The 19,866-nt window shown below is 35.9% G+C and overlaps 1 protein-coding gene across 5 annotated transcripts in view; it reads right to left on the minus strand.

Annotated features, from left to right (window-relative positions):
• The window catches only part of LAMA2 (laminin subunit alpha 2), a 363,498-nt gene that overhangs the window by 256,226 nt on the left and 87,406 nt on the right, over positions 1–19,866 (minus strand). For all 5 annotated transcript variants that reach the window (XM_027691351.1, XM_027691382.1, XM_027691393.1 and 2 more), the window contains exons 2-3: positions 19,278–19,448; positions 15,147–15,259 (exon numbers count right to left, since the gene is read on the minus strand). In XM_027691351.1, coding sequence (XP_027547152.1) covers positions 15,147–15,259; positions 19,278–19,448 — 284 coding nt within the window. The remainder of the gene's footprint in view (positions 1–15,146; positions 15,260–19,277; positions 19,449–19,866) is intronic.

The raw sequence follows: 19,866 nt of genomic DNA on the forward strand, positions 1-19,866 counted from the left end.
GAATCCTTTGTGATCCCCTGTGTCTGCACATAGTTGAGTTTTTGCAGCTAGAGGATGAAACTTAATATGGAACATTTAGGGAAGGGAATAGAGGTGGAAAAATAGAAGGACCAAGGTGGCTCAGGAAAGAACAAGTGTAAGATAGAGGGAAAAGGAGATAAAAGGAACCGGTTGACTGTAAATAGCTAGGTGGTCAGCATATTAGGCCTGACCTTGATCACTGAAATCTGTCCTATTTTCACATTAAATCCTGTTTCTTAGTATCTTCCATTTAGGTGTGCTCTCTCTTTTTACTGGGTATTTGTGAATAAGACTTAACTTCATGCTCAACTAGCCAACAAGTAGAAGAGGCCTGAGTACCAGCAACTTGAGTGGGGCTGCAAATCTCTAAGATCGTGAAAAGATTATCTAAGGCTGCCTCCTGAAGCACTGCATGTTGTCTATGCATCCAGAGATAGACATGAGCCTAGTAGACTTTAATCCTGATCAGTTGTAGGGGAAGAAGAGAGTGAGACAGGCTGTGCTGTGTTTGTGTTCATGTGGGTGCTGATAGGGCACTGTGGTCTGTTTATGTTGCTCTGTGCAGCCATGCATGTGTTTCACTCTCTCAGGATTATGAGCTCTGCCTTACTACAGTCTGTACGTGAAGACAGAGCCATAGGAGCCTTGCATCCATCAGGCTACCAGATTCAGTAACTTTTAATACCTTGCATGACCAACAGATCTAAACAGATTCTCAACGCAAAAGTGTTCTTTGATCATTAACTTCTATCTTTACACTCAAGTATAAGAAATGACTGAATATGGCAGACATTATACATCTTAAACACCACATTTGCACTGTTTTCATTTTGGAATAGTCTCTCCTAAAGGTTTAAGACATGAAACAGACCAAATCCAACTACTAATGAACTGAAGGAAAGATTTTGTGAGTTTGAGAAACAGCTCCTTGTGTTCTCATAGGTCAATTTATGTGGTCAGTAATATTTCAATTCACAGTTACCATTATGGATTATTGTTTGGGTCTAGTATGTACAACAGAGAGCAGGCAGTTTTGATGCAAGAATTTTTACACAATTGGTTATTTAGAAACAACTAAACTTCTCATTTTAGTCTCACATCCAACTCAGACCGAGAAAAAGCCTTATTTAGAAATGGAGTGGCTCTCTGAATTCCTCAAAAGACCATCTAGCATTTGGTTTTTCTATCACTATCCTGAGAGACAGTGGCCACGGTTTCAAATATTCTGCTCACACTTAGAAATTCTGAAATTGAAAATAATGGCATGGGGTAGAAAAAAAATATGCTTAGCAGGATTTCACTAATATCAGTTTAGAGAGCTGAACATCTCTCTGCCATGCTGCAGTTTGCCTTCTAATGATAATGTTGCTCCTGTTCGTCTGAGCCACTACCAACTGAAACGCTGCTACCAGATGGGGAATTTGGGCTGAAAGAAACACTTGATTCCAATATAGTTTTTTTTCCAGTGTTACAAGCAATTCTAGCAGGGCATCATATGTCTCAGAAAAATTGTAGCTACAAAGAGTTCAAGCTATGAATGTCATGCAAATTAAGATGTACACAGCACTTCATGAAAAAAAAAAGAGAGAAAGATTTTATCACAGCAAACCTTGAAAAGCTCTAAGGTAGCTCCAAACCAAGCTGCTTCAGATAGAAATTCATCTTTTCTAACTACACAAAAATTCACTCATGTACAATGTCAGTCCCATTCAGATAATACCTGTAGAACATGGATTTTGAAAAAAGTATAAAAATACCTCAACTTAGAACAAACTCAGCTTTCTCCCTTCCCTGTATGTAACTGCTAAAGATGCACAAGTTCCTTTGAGAACATGTCCTTCTCCTTGATAAAAATACATCATTTATTAATATTTCTCAACTTTTGCTCGTCATGATTATGACTCCTGTCATTAAAAAAAAAATGAAAGCAAAGTCTAGTAAAAGAGTGCACTTTATACAATGTCAAACTGTAAAGCTCTCAAGATGTTGAATATCTGAGACACATTAAGCCAAATGGAAGGAGTGAGTAACCTGTAAAGTTTCTGTCAATGTCAGTTTTGTTCTTTGTAATTTTCTCAGTTGGTTTTCTCCATCACCCACTGTTCAGTTGTTTGTGAAGGCCTCAAAAAGAATAGCTGCTTTCTACTGACTATTTTTCCTGCTCATCATTGGCCTGGTGTATACCTGAATTGAGGCTGAAGTTAATAATCTCTTTTCACAGTGCTTTCAGATAATAGCAGAAAGCAATTTCTTTTCTCTTTATTTCCTAAAGCTAGTAACTTCTTTCCATGGAGAAGGAGTATGGTGAAAAAAGGAAAGTTGATGAAAATGCCAATATTCAAACCCTTCTTCTCAAAATATAGACAATAGAGGAGAAGAAGGACAGAAAAGGTTGTTCTTCTATTTTGGTGCTAAAGTACAAAAAAATAATTTTTCCTTTTTTTTTTTCTTGATCCAAGAATTGATGCTCAGCCTGGGTCCAGCAGCATTGAGAGAACTCAGGGTGAAGTGTCCATATTTCCTTCAGTGATGTTTCCATGCAGTGTCCTCTCACATACTCATACCAAGTCTTTACATTTTAATTTCATAATGAGAATATTAATTGTAACATAGATAAAACTACTTAGTCAGATACAGGAATAGCACAGAAGAAACTGCTTTTCCTAGAGAACACTTACTTTTCTTAATAGAATGGTAGAACGGCTTGGGTTGGAAGGGACCTATGAAGACCTAGTCCAATCCTCCAGTCTTAAGCAGGGACTCCTGCACTAGAGGCTGACTGGTAGTTCCCAGGGCCCTCTCTAATACCCTTTTTGAAAAATTGGTGTGATATTTGCTTTTCTCAAGTCACTGGGGACTTCACCTGTGTGCCAAGGCTTTTCAAATATGACGAAGAGTGGCTTAGCAACTACATTAGCCGATTCCCTCGGGACCCTGTGAGGGATCTTGTGAAAGTTCTTCATATTTCCTTTTTGTACAACAGTCAGCAAGTTCATGCTATGTTAATTTTTTCAATGTGAAATTAAAGATCTTTTTCAATGTTATGGTTTCTAACTTTTCTGTAGAGTGCTAAAAAGTATATAAATAAATACTTGTTATTTAATGAGGCGACATCTATCTGTTACCCACCTTGTGGAGAGGGATACAAACAAACATCTCAAACTGTTGTATTGTTGGCAGAGAGCATCTTCTGCATTATCAACATTTAAACCTTTAACATTTCCTGCTGAAAACTTCACAAGCTTTTACTTTGAGTTTTCTGTAAAAGGACATGTTATTCACCATATATAATGTATGCTTAGAGGCATCATATCTTGAGGAACAGGGATTTTAGTTTGATTTTGATTGTAAGCTCTTCAAGGTTAATATCACTGATCCAAATATGAAATAGGCATGTACTAATTCACACCCATTCTCTGAACATGACACAATGTTCTCTCCATCTCAATCTGGAAATATTGGGCAATATGAACAACTTGAACAATGAAAACATGAATAAAGAAGTTCAAACAAAAAAAATACAGAGTTTTCCTGTCAAAATATTTCTTTGCTGTCTTTTCACATGTCATGACTCATTTCTTCAGATAAACATGATAGTGGTTAAGACCCCTTTAAAAATATATGCTGGCACTAATACAAACCTGTCTCATGTCACTAAAGTTTGGACATTTCAAAAACATATACAAAGAAAGAAGAAAATGTAAAAGAGATTAGATTCTAAAACAGATTTCCAGATCAAAAATGTGTATGCGTGTTCAGTTTGCATTTTTGCTTTTAGTTTTTAATACTTTTTAAAATATCCTGAGAACTGCTTTGGATGTGGATATGTTGCTGTATGGCATAGCAGGGAATACAGGGAATATAAAAAGTGATTTATGAGTGATTTTACATATTTCTGTCTCATAGTCCCCTTTTACAGTCAGAATTTACTTATGAATAATTACAAGTCATGATACATTAGGACTCACAACCAAGTGGAAAGTTTATCTTCACCATGTTTTATGTTCTGTTTAAGAACACAAGAAGTCTCTGTTTTTTTCCATATTTTGTACCTGGAGAGATCCAACAGACGTCATTCTCCAAACTGCTTTTGTCATTTAGTCCACATTAGTGCAAATAAAAAAAAAAGAGCTATATTTATGACTGTTTTCAGTGACTTTCTAAACTACACAATTGATAAATTACTTTCTAAGTGTTTTAGGTGAGCTTCTGTGGTCAGCAGTGTCAAGTTATTTCCTATATATTTGTAATTCACCCTAATTCTAATACCTTAAAAATGTATGAAGGACCACTAGTATCTACACATTTATTTGATCTAGGAGGAATGTATTTGTGAAACTGGGCATTTTTCTAATTGTTCTCTTGGTTATGAGTTAGTGTAGCACAACAAAAGCACTATTTTTCAACCACCACTGTCAGCTGCAAAACTCATTTTTTCAAGTAAGCTTTTATCATCATAACCTACTCAGTGACAACATATTTCTTCAAAATGAATAACAAAATCTTTTCAAGACTGAGAATCCTATGAACCCATTATTTTGTCATGCCACCATTCTCCCAGGCGCTGTAATTTTCTTTAGAATCAAAACTGCTAACAGTACAAAATCAGAAGACAACCTCATATTCATGTCAGAACGTATGTGTCAATGGATTCAAAATTATAAGAGAGTACTTTGGACCAATATCAAAGGTGAATAACTCTCTTGCTTAAAGTCAGAATTAGAAAAGTGGTATGTATATTTATTGTAGTTACCCAAGGAAAATGTAAGGCAAGTAACATCAGAAAAAAAAGATTTTGGAAAAACTTTTCATAAATCATTGTTACTGTGTATTATGAACTGAAGCTGAAAGGATTTGCTCACTTAGAATTCTTTCTGACAACCACAAAGCAATGAAATTATGGTCTGATTTAGTGGGGAGCATAAAAAAATTGGGCAAAATAATCCTGTAGAGATTTGTTTTTAATACAACCACTCATCCTAGCTTACAGCACTTTATATGGTGGGTATTACAGCTCATCTTTCAGTACAATAATGGCCTCTTAGCATTTCAGAATGCATCGGAAAGTACTCCCTCCATGTATTATTGCACCACTCATGAAAAACTTTCCTTTCTGATGCTGCGGGAAAGTCAGCATGAGTATCTTCACTAACATTTGTTTGTTTGAACATCTAAAAGCTTAATGCAGCAGGGTCTTCTGCAGTTATGGCTGGCATAGACGTGCACTCTTGACCCTTATCTGAGGGAAAAGGTCATTTGTTTTTCTTTATGCTTTTGTGTGAGTGATATCAGTGTGGAAAACTTTATTCTGAGACAAGAACAGTATATAAAACAGGTAGTTCTTAAAAAGGTTTACGGTAATGTCAGAATATTTACTACAGTTTTATTTGTTTTCATGATGACAAATCATTATGTAATTATGTTTGTTATAAATCCTCACTGATATATTTATGTGCTGTTTGTTTTCTTGGTTTTGTTTTTGAGTTTTTCAAATACTTTCATTATAAACTGGCTTCAAGTGCAATAGTTTGGCTTTAAAAAGAATAATTTAAAAATTAGATATTAATTAATAATATAAACCCCCTAAAAATTAAATAATAATTTAAAATAACATCAGAAGGATGAAGTACACTTTGTTTCATTCTATCAATATGTAGTTAACGCATTATCAGCAAATAGCAAAACTAAAAAATGAAGGGAATTACTAAAATGTTCTGATTCAAGTCTATGAAAGCAACAAAAAAAAGAAATAAAATTTTAAAAATCAGTATTACAACTAGCATCCAGATACATGTCTAAAAATTGGCTGTGGACTTTAATAAAACAGAACATATTTCTTTCCTTTTTTTTTTTTTTAATTAATTCCAGAGTCTCACTTGCATGGTTTTAATTGCAACTCTTTTGGGCTGTCACCTCAACAGTTCCTTAGTTCCTTACTACTTAGGTATAACTGAGCCAGGGAACTGGACTTAGGATTTTTTTTTTTTAGGGGGGGATAATTAATGTTCTGAATTCTCAAATATTTATATTACTTCGAAACAGAATGATTCATGTGCAAGAAATACTACGAACAAATACTGAGGATGACAGCTCTGTGTTGCAGGCACAGACTCATAGATCACTATTGCATGCTTTGAGGTTTTACAGTCAGTTCAAGTCAACACAGAATGGCAGCTGCTCAGAGAGGAGATGAACTGTTTCCCCACTAGCTCCAGAAATACATTCCTGCCCCCTCTCCCAGGCTGGAATTAAAACCTCACACAGCAAGCCAAATTGGAAAATTGATCTGGTAGAAACCTAACCCCAGAAAACAAGACAAGACATAGTTTTCAGTATCAAGGTACATCTGGCTTGCTCCATGGCAATACAAGTGCTAGTGCCAGAACAAGAACAAGAACAGAAACATCTCCCTTTCACCAATGACAGCAAAAGGATGTTTGCAATGATGAGGGCAATGGGGGGGAGCAGCAATCAGGGAATTGCAGCATTACAGCCTCAAAATTCTTAGCTTTTTTTTCACATTTCTCCCCTTAGAAAAACATTTTTGAAGATGGACAAAGCCAAGTGACATTTGTTGGTGAAAAGTCCAAGTGTGGATTAAATTTCATTTCTGCTAAACTACTTTCTGGTTTGGGGACAAAGAGAAGCTTTAAACCTTATCTTTAAAAAAGCTGTTTTGAAAGCATTTGAAGTCCATAATTATTAGTAAAAGAGAGAAAGAAAACATTAACTGAAAACCTAAACAAAAATGTTTGCACATGAATACAAATTTAACACATGAAGACCAACTGGCACTTAATTTTACTGAACTGCTTCTTACATCCCAAGACTAAATGGTATCATTAACTTCCTCTTCATTCCTTTAGCTATTCTAATATTTAATATCAGAAGTTACTCAATTTGTAACAGAGAACTAGCTGTAATTTTTTTCCCACTGGAAAATGTATTTGATATTCCAAAGAAGAGAAAATATAACATTAAACCCAAATAGCTCCTAGTGACATGCATATTCCTACACTACTACTCAAATAATGTGTAAAGGCTATTTTAATATGGCTGCGTTGCTCAACACATTCTGATTCCTTAGCTACTGTTTGGTGAACTGTTATAGGTTTAAACAACAAAACTACAATTATGTATTAAAAGAAGCGATGTTGGTGTGAAATATCATCCAATTTACCTCGTACTTCACTGTGGCTGTAAGATTGACTTTAGTCAATCCTGAAAGGATTAGTTTAAATGAACCTATTTGTGGGGTTCAACTGTATAGACAAATACCCAAACAATGGGTTCCACTAGTTGTTTGAAACCAGAGAACAGGAAGATTGTTCCAGAAACCAAAACTTATACATCAACTTCAAAATGCTCAAGACTCGAAAACTTGGTTATTTCTTCTTTAAGAAAAAAAATTAATCAGACAAGGATGCAGACTGAGTAAAAATTCATGCATGTCTGCCACTTAACTTTCCTTGTGACATAGTTCCTGTAAGAGGTGCTTTCAGACTCACTTTGGAAGGGATGGTGAAACGCAGACAATATCTCATTTACTAGACACACAAAGAAATGGTGAGTCATAAAGGGCGGCTTTACTTCTGAGATTACAAAAGTACTTCAAACCAGTCCTTCCTAGGAATCATTTTGTCATCTCCTCAGTCAAACACTAGAAAGGAGAGGGAAGAAGGCAAAAAGTGCGCAGAGAAGGGGTGATGGAAGTAAGAACTTAATTGTTCATATAATCTTCCATTAAAAACAGTCATTCTTCAAATTAAACATATTACAAATGGGTAGTCTGTTTCAGTCTGCACACACATCTGGGCAAAGTCTTCAACAGAGTTCTGCAAGACAGTACTTGCCACACTTGACTTAAGTCACCTTTGGCTAACAAACAGTTGAACTCTGCTGCTTTGTAAAAGTGATGAACCTTTCTGCAAGCGATCTGTGCTCCCCCAAAGGATCTGGCTAATGTTGTGTATCAAGGGAACCGACAGCTGAAAATGTTTCCTTCAAAGAGCTATCAACACAGCACAGTCACACTGGCAAAGATAAGCAGCAAATGACAAGCAAGGTCCCAAAAACAAGGTCTCTTCATAGGAGAGTCTATTCCTCTCTCAAACTTCCCTTCTCGCACAACTGAAGTCAGCACTATTGCATTAAGAAATGGGGGAGTACCATCATTTTGGTGTGTGCAAAATCTGATAGGCTCAATATAAAATCTAGACTCAGTTCAGACAGAGAGCTTATGAGGGTACATCCACCTTAGCTTTGTAGCTCAGAAAAGAAGCATGCTTTAGAGGTCAATCTCCTACTGTCCCAATTTAGCATGCTTTTGCTCATATAATTAATATATTGTGGAGTTCACAGATTGGATTCCTTTCAGATAAGAACCAAGCCAGGAGAACACGTTTAGACATACATGATTCATTTTATCTGCTAAGGGACATTCAGCCCATGGTCCCTAATAGAGCTAATCCGAAGTAAATTTCTTGACAAGTGAGCTGGGTCGGCACCAAATACACACAAGTCCTCTCCCAAGTCTGTTCCTCTCTTTCCTATTGCAACATGCTTTTTGCTAATGCAGGCAAAATGGAAGTATCAATAATTAGATTTTTTCCTCAGTTGGTTTCAAATTTTACCCAAATATTCAAATTATAGGTCACATTTCCCATTGTGTATACCAGCATAGCAGCACATTTATAAATTCAATGTGCAACACAAAATTCAAGCTTTAAAATAAAAACAATTATTTCTAAAAAGCAAGAATTATAAAGCACAGTAACAAAGTTATGAATCACAGACTGTATTTCACATGTGGTATCTCAGCTGTGAAATATTACTTTCAGAAATTTGTTATATGCTATTTCTGATATTTGTAGCTGTCCTACCTATAAAAGCAAAGAGTGAAGATGTACTTTCCATGGGGATCTTCCTCCCTAATTATCTTTTTTACAATTTGGTGACAACTGTGCACATACAGATTCTATTCCCCTTCACTGACAGAAGGTTTTTTCCCTCCCTTTTAAGCTCTTCCCACAGACTACCAGACTGAGCACTTTTAACACACTACCCTCAGTCTTATCCTGGTTTCTTTCAGTCCCAACTTAAACCTCTCCTATTCATCTTGTCACAATTTCTTAGTTCTCATGTCTGTCTTTTGCCACAGAGACATTTAGTTGTACAGTCTTGTGTGGAGAAAGCAAAAGCAATCACTCATTTTGTAATTCTTTCCTTTTCCTGGTATTATTCCTATTAAGGACACGACACGTTTGCGAGTGTGCACACAGGCATGTGTATTTCTGCTCATGGGTATTAAAGTGAATCAACTAACTAAGAAATCATTCAAAACCTGATCAAAATCCTCCACTTGAGTCATACTTGGAAAATGCAGAACTACAAAATAATTAATTTAGCATCAGCAGAATATTGCTGCCTGCTCTTTGCAGATGCTTTTCAAAATGCTTCTAAGTCAAGCATTCTTCTCCCTTTATTATTCAGTATTCTGTATAGTTTAAGAAATGCCATTTCCCAAAGTATTATATGTGCCACTCAAATAGTCAAGTCCATGAGTCTAAAATCTTACATTCTAGAAAGTAATGAAATACACTTCAGGAGAACTGGGACTGCAGTGATTTCCTTGTAGAGTCAGAACACGATTTTTTAGACTCCTTCCTTCCTACAGAAGGAGAGTAGGGGACAAGACGAAAGGATAAGGTGAAAGAGTTGGACACTATTAGAGCTTAAGGAACTTAAAACTGATGAATGGCAATTGTTTCATAGAGAAATCAACTACATAGCTTAATCAGTTATTCTAGCTCTTGTATCTTACAAGGCTCTGAAGAGAGTCAATTACTTTCTTTTTCTTCAGAAATGTATGCCTGGAAAGGATAACCTGGACACTGCAATGATCCTCCACAGTCTCAGGCAATTAGTTATTAAGATTAGAAATTAGCTATTAAGATTAGAAATCTTAATAACATAGTTATTAAGATTAGAAATTTCTGTGTCCACACAGAAATTAGAAATTAGCTCTGTGTCCACCTGAGTTCCACACATCTGCAAGTCACAGAAAATATTCCAGCACCATTTAAAAAATATAAAGTGTCTTCTAAAAAAGTCAAAACCCACATAAATATGCTCCTGGCACAAGTATCTTAGCAACGTCAAGGGTATTGTCAAAGTCTTTGTTCCCTACAACAGCAGGGAATTTGTTAATAAAAGTGTCCTGATGTGTGTAGAAATCAGAAACAGATGGGCTGACCACTTCACCTCAAACTGCCAACTGGTTTTCCTGCATATTTGCCAATTTTCTTTAAAGACACTCTACTATCTTCCACATGACTGTGAAATTAAACCAGTTGAGGACTTAGGAATAGCACAAGTACAGGGAGTATGTTCTCCCTGGAAGTCTAAGCATGTCTGTTTTGCCAACTCCCTGTTCTGTACTTCTTGAAGATAAAGCCTCTTTTCTTAGCCAGGTAAGTCCTGCTATACATTGCACTCACTGGACCTGAATTACTTCTGTTGCACTTGAACTGCCCACCAGTCTTAAGGTAAAACAGACAGACATAGACTATCAACAAGCAGGACTAAGAGCTGTAGAACAGCAGACAGCTTCTCTTGGTGATTTGTAGTACTTCATAGGTGCAACAACCTCGCATATCTACGAATCTACCCTTCCTAACTCGGATCTGCAGTTTCAGTAACCAGGGTAGCTCAACCTGTCACTCTAACCTTCATTTAAATTCATGTAAGCAACTCCCAAATAAATCTATACTCACATTTTGACCTCCTATGCACTTTCTGGATGAAAAGCATTGTAAAAAATAATTCCACATTTACAGGTATGAATGCAGTTCCATAATATTTTTGTAAAATACATAAGGATTGTCATAATAGTTAAAAAGTGGGAAAAAGTGAAGGGTTAAGAGCAAATTAGCAAAGATGCTCAGAATCAAACAGTTTCAGTTCTCAACTCCTATTTTTATAATAGATGGGGAACAAATTTTAAGCATACTTCAATGATTTAGAATCCTAGCCTCCATTATAGATAAAAGCTCTTTAAAAGTATTAATGTAAGCTGCAACTGTTGAGAGAAAAGAACAAAAATACTGCATTTTTCCCAACCCGACTGATAATATTTTGGCTCTTTCTAACTTTAAATATATTTTACTTCTTCTAGTTTATTATTTATTGCTAAATAGTATACATCATTTTTATATGGCTACAATATGGCACAATACAGTAAAAAAAAGTCACTGCCCCAAAAAGCCAAGCATTATATAAACGAGGAAAGTGTAATTATTTTCCTGATTTTTTCATGAAATTAGGATTGCTAAAAGCATTCCATGTACTATGATAATTACTAGCAAGAACATAAAAACTAATGCATTCCTGCAATTTTCAATCCATTACTTGTGGTTTCATCATTTGTTATTTCTATCTCACAAAAAGAAGTTAAGCATTTTTATATTTAAAGCAAGAATTTATCAACACAAACATAGCAATTACTGAATCTCCTAAAAGCCAAACATAAAGAATAGAATTTCTCTTAAGTGAGGCCTCACTGGTGACCTTCACCATTCACAGTGGCTACTACACAAGACACTAACTGAAAGAGAAATTTCATATTTTACCAGTTACTTTAATAGAGTCTATAATGCTGTGTCTACAAAATTCCTGAAAAAGCAAACAAAAACTCCTAATATTTCTCAAAACCCAAACAACTCTTATTTCTTATTGGCCAGTCTAAAAGCCATGCAAATCCCAATAGACCTTTTACTACATTTTGGGGAACAAAACTGTTGTTCTGTTTATGTATGGTGGTGAGTAACACAGTGTGCATTCCTAACTACATTGGTTACTGAGATCATAGAGAGTGTGCCAGATAGCATTAGTGACACAGGGTCTTATCCCATCTCTCTGACATCCACAGAAACCTAAACTCTGCTCCTATTCCAGCCAATAACAAATGAATGGCCTTAAGAGAAGGTATGATAATCTAGATACTGACATAGCAGGGAAAAAACAGAAGTTATAGAGTCTTAGTTTAGCAGACCTGCCCTAAACAACCACACAAGTAAAATCACCAGGGTGATGAAAAACAAGGATGGTAATTTAGTTCTAATACTGGAGTTCTACTCACATACTAACAGATCATTACCAACAAGAGGCACGATCCCTTGCTGTAAAGGCAAACCAGTTAATAACTCTGAAAATAAAAAAGATATGTTAAAAAACCCCAAAACTTTTTAATGCACAGGACCTTACTCTCAAACTTCTGTAAAAAGTTTTAGCCCTGCGGATTGAATGAGAAATGCACATTGAATACTTTTGCATATATAAGGCCAAAGACACAGATGCAAGATTGTTTCTGCCAGTAACAATGAGGGCTCCAAAGCCAGACTGCTAATGACACTTCCAGGATTCAAAGGCTCTTCCAGGTATAAAGACTGCTGGCCACTAAGTGCTTCAGTGTCGCAGATAGAAGGTACTTACAAGAAATTTTACCATCACATAACTTGGTTGAGAGATTTTTTACAAGAAATACAGGACAACAACCTAGAAATCCAAGCATTACCCTTTGTTAAACTTTATTGAACTTCTGAGTTCTGGACTAAGTTAAGATTGATCTCTAACAACGAAATTGTATGTATGGATACACACGGATGTCTCAGTGCCCTGCCTTTCATGTCATTTTTTTTATTTTATAACAAACTATGCCTTATTCAAGCCTCTATAGTTGATAAATAGCTTTTGTCCTCTCTAAGTATGGCTAAATGAGAAAGAATGGAGATACGGACAGGGAGGTTCCAAGTGAAATCAATAAACCAATAATAAACTGAAATAGAAAACTGACTTCCATAAAGAGACCACAGAGGAAGGGGAATTTCTCTCCAGTGAGCCAGAGAAAGGGCCCCTTTCCTCTTAATACCTGGAAAATAGATTATGACATTGTTTCCCGCAGCATTCTCCTGGAGAAACTGACTGCTCAGGCCTTGGACAGGTGAACTGTTCACTGAGTAAAAAACTGGCTGGATGGTCAGGGCCAAAGAGTAGTGATGAATGGAGTTACATCCAGCCAGTGACTGGATGTCATGATTGGTGTTCCCCATGGCTCAGTACTGTGGTCAGTCCTGTTTAACACCATTATTGATGATCTGGGCAAGAAGATCAAGTGCTTCCTCAGCCAGTTCACAAGTGACACCAAGTTGGGTGGGAGTGTTGATCTGCTGGAGGTCAGGAAGGCTCTGCAGAGGGATCTGGATAGGCTGGATCAATGGGCTGAGGCCAACTGAATGAAGTTTAACAAGATCAAATGCCAGGTCCTGCACTTGTGTCATAACATCCCCATGGAGCACTACAGGTTTGGGGAGGAGTGGCTGGAAAGCCATCCGGAAGAAAAAGGGGGGACCTTATCACTCTCTACGACTACCTGAAAAGAGGTTGTAGAAAGGTAGGGGTTCAGTTTCTTCTCCCAAAGAATAAGCAATAGGACAAGTCTCAAGTTGCCCAGGTTTCGAATCAGTATTAGGAAAAATTTCTTTACAAAAATGGTTCCCAAGCATTGGAACAGGTTGCCCAGGGAAGTGGTGGAGTCACCTCTCTTGTAAGTAATTAAAAGATGAGTAGATGTGACACCGGTTTAGTGCTGGCTTAATGGTTGGACTCATACCTAAAGGTCTTTTCCAAACTAAATCATTCTGTCTTCTGTTCTGATTCAAGCTGAAGACATATATGTGTGAACCACAAATTAGAGAAGATTTTAGCAGGGGGGATTAATTTGTTATTGACTAAGTGAATATCAAAACTTCCAAGTTTAATAACAAGATGAATAAATTTGGTACCAGGTATTTGTTTTGTATTTATCTTTCTTTTATAGTGTCCTGGTTTTCAGCTAGGGTAGAGTTAATATCTCAGTAGCTGTTACAGTGCTGTGTTTTGGATTCAGAATGAGAATGGCATTGATAATACACTGATGTTGTGGTTTTTTGCTAAGTCATAATTATCCTAAGTCAAGGACTTTTTATTTCTTGTCTCATGCTCTGCCAGTGAGGAGGTATGCAAAAGAAACTGGAAGGGAGCAGAGCTGGGACAGAGGACCTGAACTGACCAAAGGGATATTCCACACCATAGAACGTCATGCCCAGTATACAAACTGATGGGGAGATCCACAAGGTTGGTTGATCTGGGTTTGGGAAGGGAGAGTCTGGCACTTGTCAATGAGTGATGAGCAACTACATTATGTATCACTTGTTTTCCCCTTTTTATTATCATTATTGTTGTCATTTATCACTATTACTGCATCTTGCTTTATTTCCATTTACTAAACTGTTCTTAGATCAACATACGAGTTTTACTTGAATTCTCCTTCCCATTCCTTTGGGGTGGGGTGAGACAGGGGGAGTTGAGCGAATGGCTGCGTGGTGCTTAATCTCCAGCTGGGCTTGAAACCACAACACATAGTAAAAATAAAATTATTCTCTCTCTACCCTCAAATCCTCTTGTATTAAATACTAGGAATTTATGTAGTGTTTTCATAAGCATCAGATTACTGTATCCTGTATAGCTACCTCTGTCAAGCAAGATTCCACTGACAAAAGGCAATTCATTTAAGGACTTCATTAGGCAAACTCCTTCCTTTACCCAGGTTGTCCCTTAACATAACTCATCACCTGTACATGTTTCCTTAGCATAGTCAACTCATTTTTAGTGTATTTAAGTATTTTTAGTGTGTTTAAATGTATACTATTATGTTACTGAAACAAGAATAGTATTCTGAACATAAACTTTTATTCATAGCACTTTTCCCCAAAACTATCTTTTAATAGTCTCTAAGGAGCCAAATCAGAAGTTCCTGTGAAAAAAAATACTGAAAATGTTATAGTTAAAATAATTTTAAGCACAACTTCATAAAAATATATATGATATAACTATTTTAATTTGGCACATTATGCTGCAAGGAATGGGTCAGTCAGAATTATCCATGTAAACAACAGAAAGTTATAAGAGAAGCTGAGCATGTCTTCATAGTATGAAAGAAACATAGAGCAAAAATTAAGATAATCCAGGTGATCTACTGTGCAAGAAAGAAAGCCTTTTCAGAAACAAACAAACAAACAGAAGTCTACCTGTTGGAGGTCCAATGTAATGGTCACATAATGATACTCAATTCCATTCTGGATACTAGGGCTTTGCCACCAAGTGTTCTTGCCATCAATTGCATTTGTTATTGGGTGTCGTTCTGTTAGAAAAGCAGAAATATATAAATAAATTTCAAAATTATTAAAAGATTTAAATATTTTTAGATCTGAAATCTAGATTTTAATACAATTACAGAACTAATGAGGCAGGACTTTAAAATAAAAAATAACAAATTAATTTTTCTTGTACTCTTGGGGCACCAGTCATGCTTATTATTACTAGAATACTCTGATGTTGTTTAATTTTGCTAAAGAAGAATCACAAGAAGGTGATTCAGAACATCTAAATGCAGAAGGCTCTCATGATTCTACAGAAAATGCAGGCATCTAAATCAAGCGAACACTTCCTGCAGTCTTCCAAAGTTTCAAGTATTGTAAAGTCATAAAACGTTGCAAGAGAAACAACAAATCAGAAACCTGAGATATGGTGCGCAAGGAAAGCAGAGATTAAAGTAATACTGGTACTTGCACTTCTAAGACATTTCTAAGCACACATGAAAATAATTCAGGAAATAATTCAGAAATCATTAGAGAGGAATTTATTCCTCAACTGGAAAATTTTCTGACTCCTATACATGCATATAAAGAAGGTTTGTTTGGTTATAATCCATACAAAAGTCCACGATGCATTACTTTTCATTTCTACATATATTCTGCTGCAGTATCCCAAATGAATCTCAAGAGGCATATGAATTGAATTGTTCTTAAATTTCAAGATCTTCCAAATGATTAAAGTCTGCTTAGATAGTATTTTGTTTTGATTTAGACTGAGAAAATTCACATTCAACATTTTGGGCTACTTTCTGTGGACAATTTGTGTTTCTCTCCTGTACGAAATGCAGAATAACATAACCAGAATTTTAAAAGATACTCGGATCTATATTTTGAAGTCCCTAATTGTCTATAGCAAGCCTGTACATTATGAGGAAAATAACCCAAAGGAAATTGAAATACAGTAAGTTTCTTCTATGCAATTTTTGTCTGCAACAACATAGCATATTAGGAGAAAACCTAACCCCTCTTATTAAGGATGACTTTCTAAACTGACAAGTTTTCTTGATATAAAACTGGAATATGTTTCATTACTAGCTAGTCCTAGAACTGCAAATAACTAATTCATGAATTGATTGTTATTTTCATTATTACTTAAATCAACCAGCCAGATTGATAGCCTTTGTGTCTCTGTTTTTTTGCTACAGCAACCACCTATGAAGGACAGGAGTCCTAGCTCATTAAGAAAAGCCAGAACTTCTGACCATATTTAAATATAGAATTAAAGGGCTCTGTGGGAGTGAGAAAAGGTATAAAACCTCAACATTGAAAATGCAAAAAAATTTCATTTAAATATTATTCAACGGCATTAGTGGGCAGCAACATTTGGAAGTTACAATACTGGTGCTACAAGTGATGTTAATGGTAGCTTTACGTTGAACAGAAAAGCAAAACACACCCTATGTTTTACATGTTGTCAGTTCCCACAGCTCTGATCATTTTCACAAATCTTAGCTTTAAATGAGTGGTAGCAAAAATCCGCTGTAAATCAAACTCAGAGATCCTCGGTGATTGTGATAGAAGTTGTCTAACTGGAAATTTTAATCTGAGTCTCTTCAGATGAAATTGATACAAAGGTATATCATGAGAAGGTGGATTGGGAGATGAATCAACAATTAACTGTAATTACCATTATGAAAGTTTAATCATAATTAATTTGAAAACACTGATTAATTGCTGACATGTATTGCTTATTTAAAAGGTAAGGGGAAAATATAATATTTATAAAAAGGACTGGATTGCAAACGCAGTTCAAGGATCAATCTCCCTGATGGACGGCAAGAGGGAGAACTTACAGAGTGAGCCCATCAAACTGTGCTCTTTAATTTGGACTCACATGTGATTAACCAGGGAATTTCTGTACATTTCCTATTACAGTAATTAAGGGGAGGCACTCCAGACTCACACATTCCAGGGGGATCATTTAAAGTCTGGTTATATTACATGGTTCTCCTATTAACAAGACTTCTCTGTTTAAATAAGGCACTTCTTTTTGCCAAATTAATGTTTAGAAACTTTAAAATGAGACGTGGTTGTCAACAAAAGACCAGTTATTATGAAGTTGGGCAGACTGAAGTTTAGAAGAGGGTAGGAGCAAGGGGAAACACAGATATATTAGATGGGTTTTTTATATACACACACACACACATTATGTACGTCTGTATATACACATACATCAGTGTACATTATCTGATATCACAGGCAGGACAAAGCAATATATCTGTTTTAGGTTTGGGTTTTGAATTAAGCAAACTAGATCTAGGAGAAAAACTTCTCTCTAAATATTCATCTATAAAAAAGGAAACAGTCTACTGCACAATCTTTCCACTAGTCGGAATGCTTCCAAAAACTCCTGAATTCTTCTCCAAGTGAGAGACACTGCTATAGTGTAACATATTTAGATGCGTATATTGCTACAAAATCATATGACCTTATCTCAGAAGGTGGTATTAACTGCAGTTAAAGAAGACATCGAAACTTGGAAAACTATCTTGGGGAAAAAATAGGTTGCAACTATCTTCAGACAAATGTAATCTATACTGGGACAATTATAATTAGCTTCGCAAATATAAGATGGGGAGCAAATGGATACGTGGCAATTTATCAAGAAAGAAAACATCTGAGGATTGTTGTGGAAACTAGCTTTGTATCTTTTCCTAGTAGTGTCACATCATTAGAAAGGGGAAATATCTAAGTAAAACATGTAAACAGGAATATATGCTGTTCATTCTGAAGCAAACCTAGATTACTATGCAGTGCTAGTAAGAGCCAGTAAGAGCTCAGGTGAATTTTAAGAAATATGAAAGACTCTAGAGAGAATTCAGAGAACTGCAATTTGCACAGTTAGAGTTCTAGAAAATACAGCCTATGAGGAGAATGAAAGAAAAGATAGTTGAGTGCTGGTGGTCTTGCTCTATCTAGTTTCTACACTAAGTAAAATACTTTGGTTAAGAAAAAGGAAATAAGTCATTCCTTGTATTGACTGAATGTAGGAAATACGCAACATGAATTTCTGCAAGGAAGATGCAGATAAACTATTACAAAATCATTTTGTGATAGGTAAAATACCTCTAGGCAGAGTGTCCACGAGAGGAAGTTTCTAAGGAGAAGCCAAACAAGCTTCTGTCTGGAAAGCTACAGCCATAGCTCATCCTGTCTAGAACTAGCAGACAGATTAAATGTTTTTGGTTTTGGTTTTTTTTATCCTTTGGTTTTAAGCACTTGCTTAAATGCCATGAGGTGTAAATATATCTGAGCTACGTTTTAGAGGGAAACAACTAGGAAAAAATATAATTGTCTCCTTGCTTTAGTGTCTGTGCTTCTTCCAACATTTTATCTACTCCATTAAAAGCTGTCTTAAGTATCTCTACACTCTCTACCATCTACTGTGCCAATATACTCATGAAAATATAACTATGTTGAAGTTAATCATGTCTTCCACTGCAAGGTCACATGAAATTAAACTTGTATTACTTGAGTAAGAAATTTCGTTAGTTCTAATCTTCCCAACTACTATAAATAGGCTTCTCTGAAGTAGATTATAACAAATTCATACTTGAAAACTGTTAAACTAAACATTAAACCAAGCAATGTTACATAATTTTTTTTTTCAGTAAATTTTTTTTACAGAAAATTTTACAGAATTCTGCTTACATTGGTCAAAATGTTCAAATTCCACATGTAGGTATGCAGGTAAAAGTCACCTGGTTTTCATTCACGATTAGTATATATCAAAAGAATCCAACAACAGTTGTAAACACTTAATTTTTCTAAATCTGAATTTAGGTGCTCTGCTTTTCAGTACCTGAATCAGAAAGTTCAGTGTGAGGAGTATCTATATCAGACATAGATTTTGAAATACCTTTGGGACAGATGAGTAACCTGACTTAAAAAGAGACACACATTTCACAGCAATTGGGCTGGTGAACTACAGTTTTGTTTCCTGAGTATCTACACCCTTTGGAAAAAAATCTTTTTAAAGGAACAAAATGGAAATGGCACACATACGATGTGGAACCCTGCTCCTTTGATCACAAATACGGCACTGAGGGTTCCTTGCAGGCTGTCCAGGTACATGTTCAACGAGTTTGCAATACATTTCCCGCCCCTTTTCGCCACAGGTAGCATTGGTTGTGATGAGAGCATTACTGGCTAGGTTCAGCACTGCAGGAAACAGTCCTGTAAAAAAATAAAATAAAATCATAAACAAAAGCAACAGAGGCAAAACCAAGGTGAACTTAGCAGAATAATCATGAATGAACATAACACCTGTTACGACGTTAAAGTAAAAGGTTTAGTTTTTAACAACTCTGGAAGTAATGAAGAACAACTTTGGATGTGCATCCAGAATTTAGACATCAGACATCAGATATTAGGCTGATGGTTCTCTCCTCATTCTTCTAAAATTCGAATTGGTACCTTCTGGTTATATCTTAAACAACAGGACAATGCCAAAGAAGAAAGTAAAGTGTAGAAACATACAAAGCATCATAAAACTTTATTTTTCATAAACAAACCTTGTGTTCCTACCCAACTGGACATTGTAACACTATTGATGGAGGGGTATAAACATAAGGCATACAGGCCAATGTGGTCA

Source organism: Neopelma chrysocephalum, unplaced genomic scaffold (genome assembly GCF_003984885.1).
Source record: "Neopelma chrysocephalum unplaced genomic scaffold, ASM398488v2 Primary Assembly neopelma1_23, whole genome shotgun sequence".
NCBI classification, from domain to species: Eukaryota; Metazoa; Chordata; class Aves; order Passeriformes; family Pipridae; genus Neopelma; species Neopelma chrysocephalum.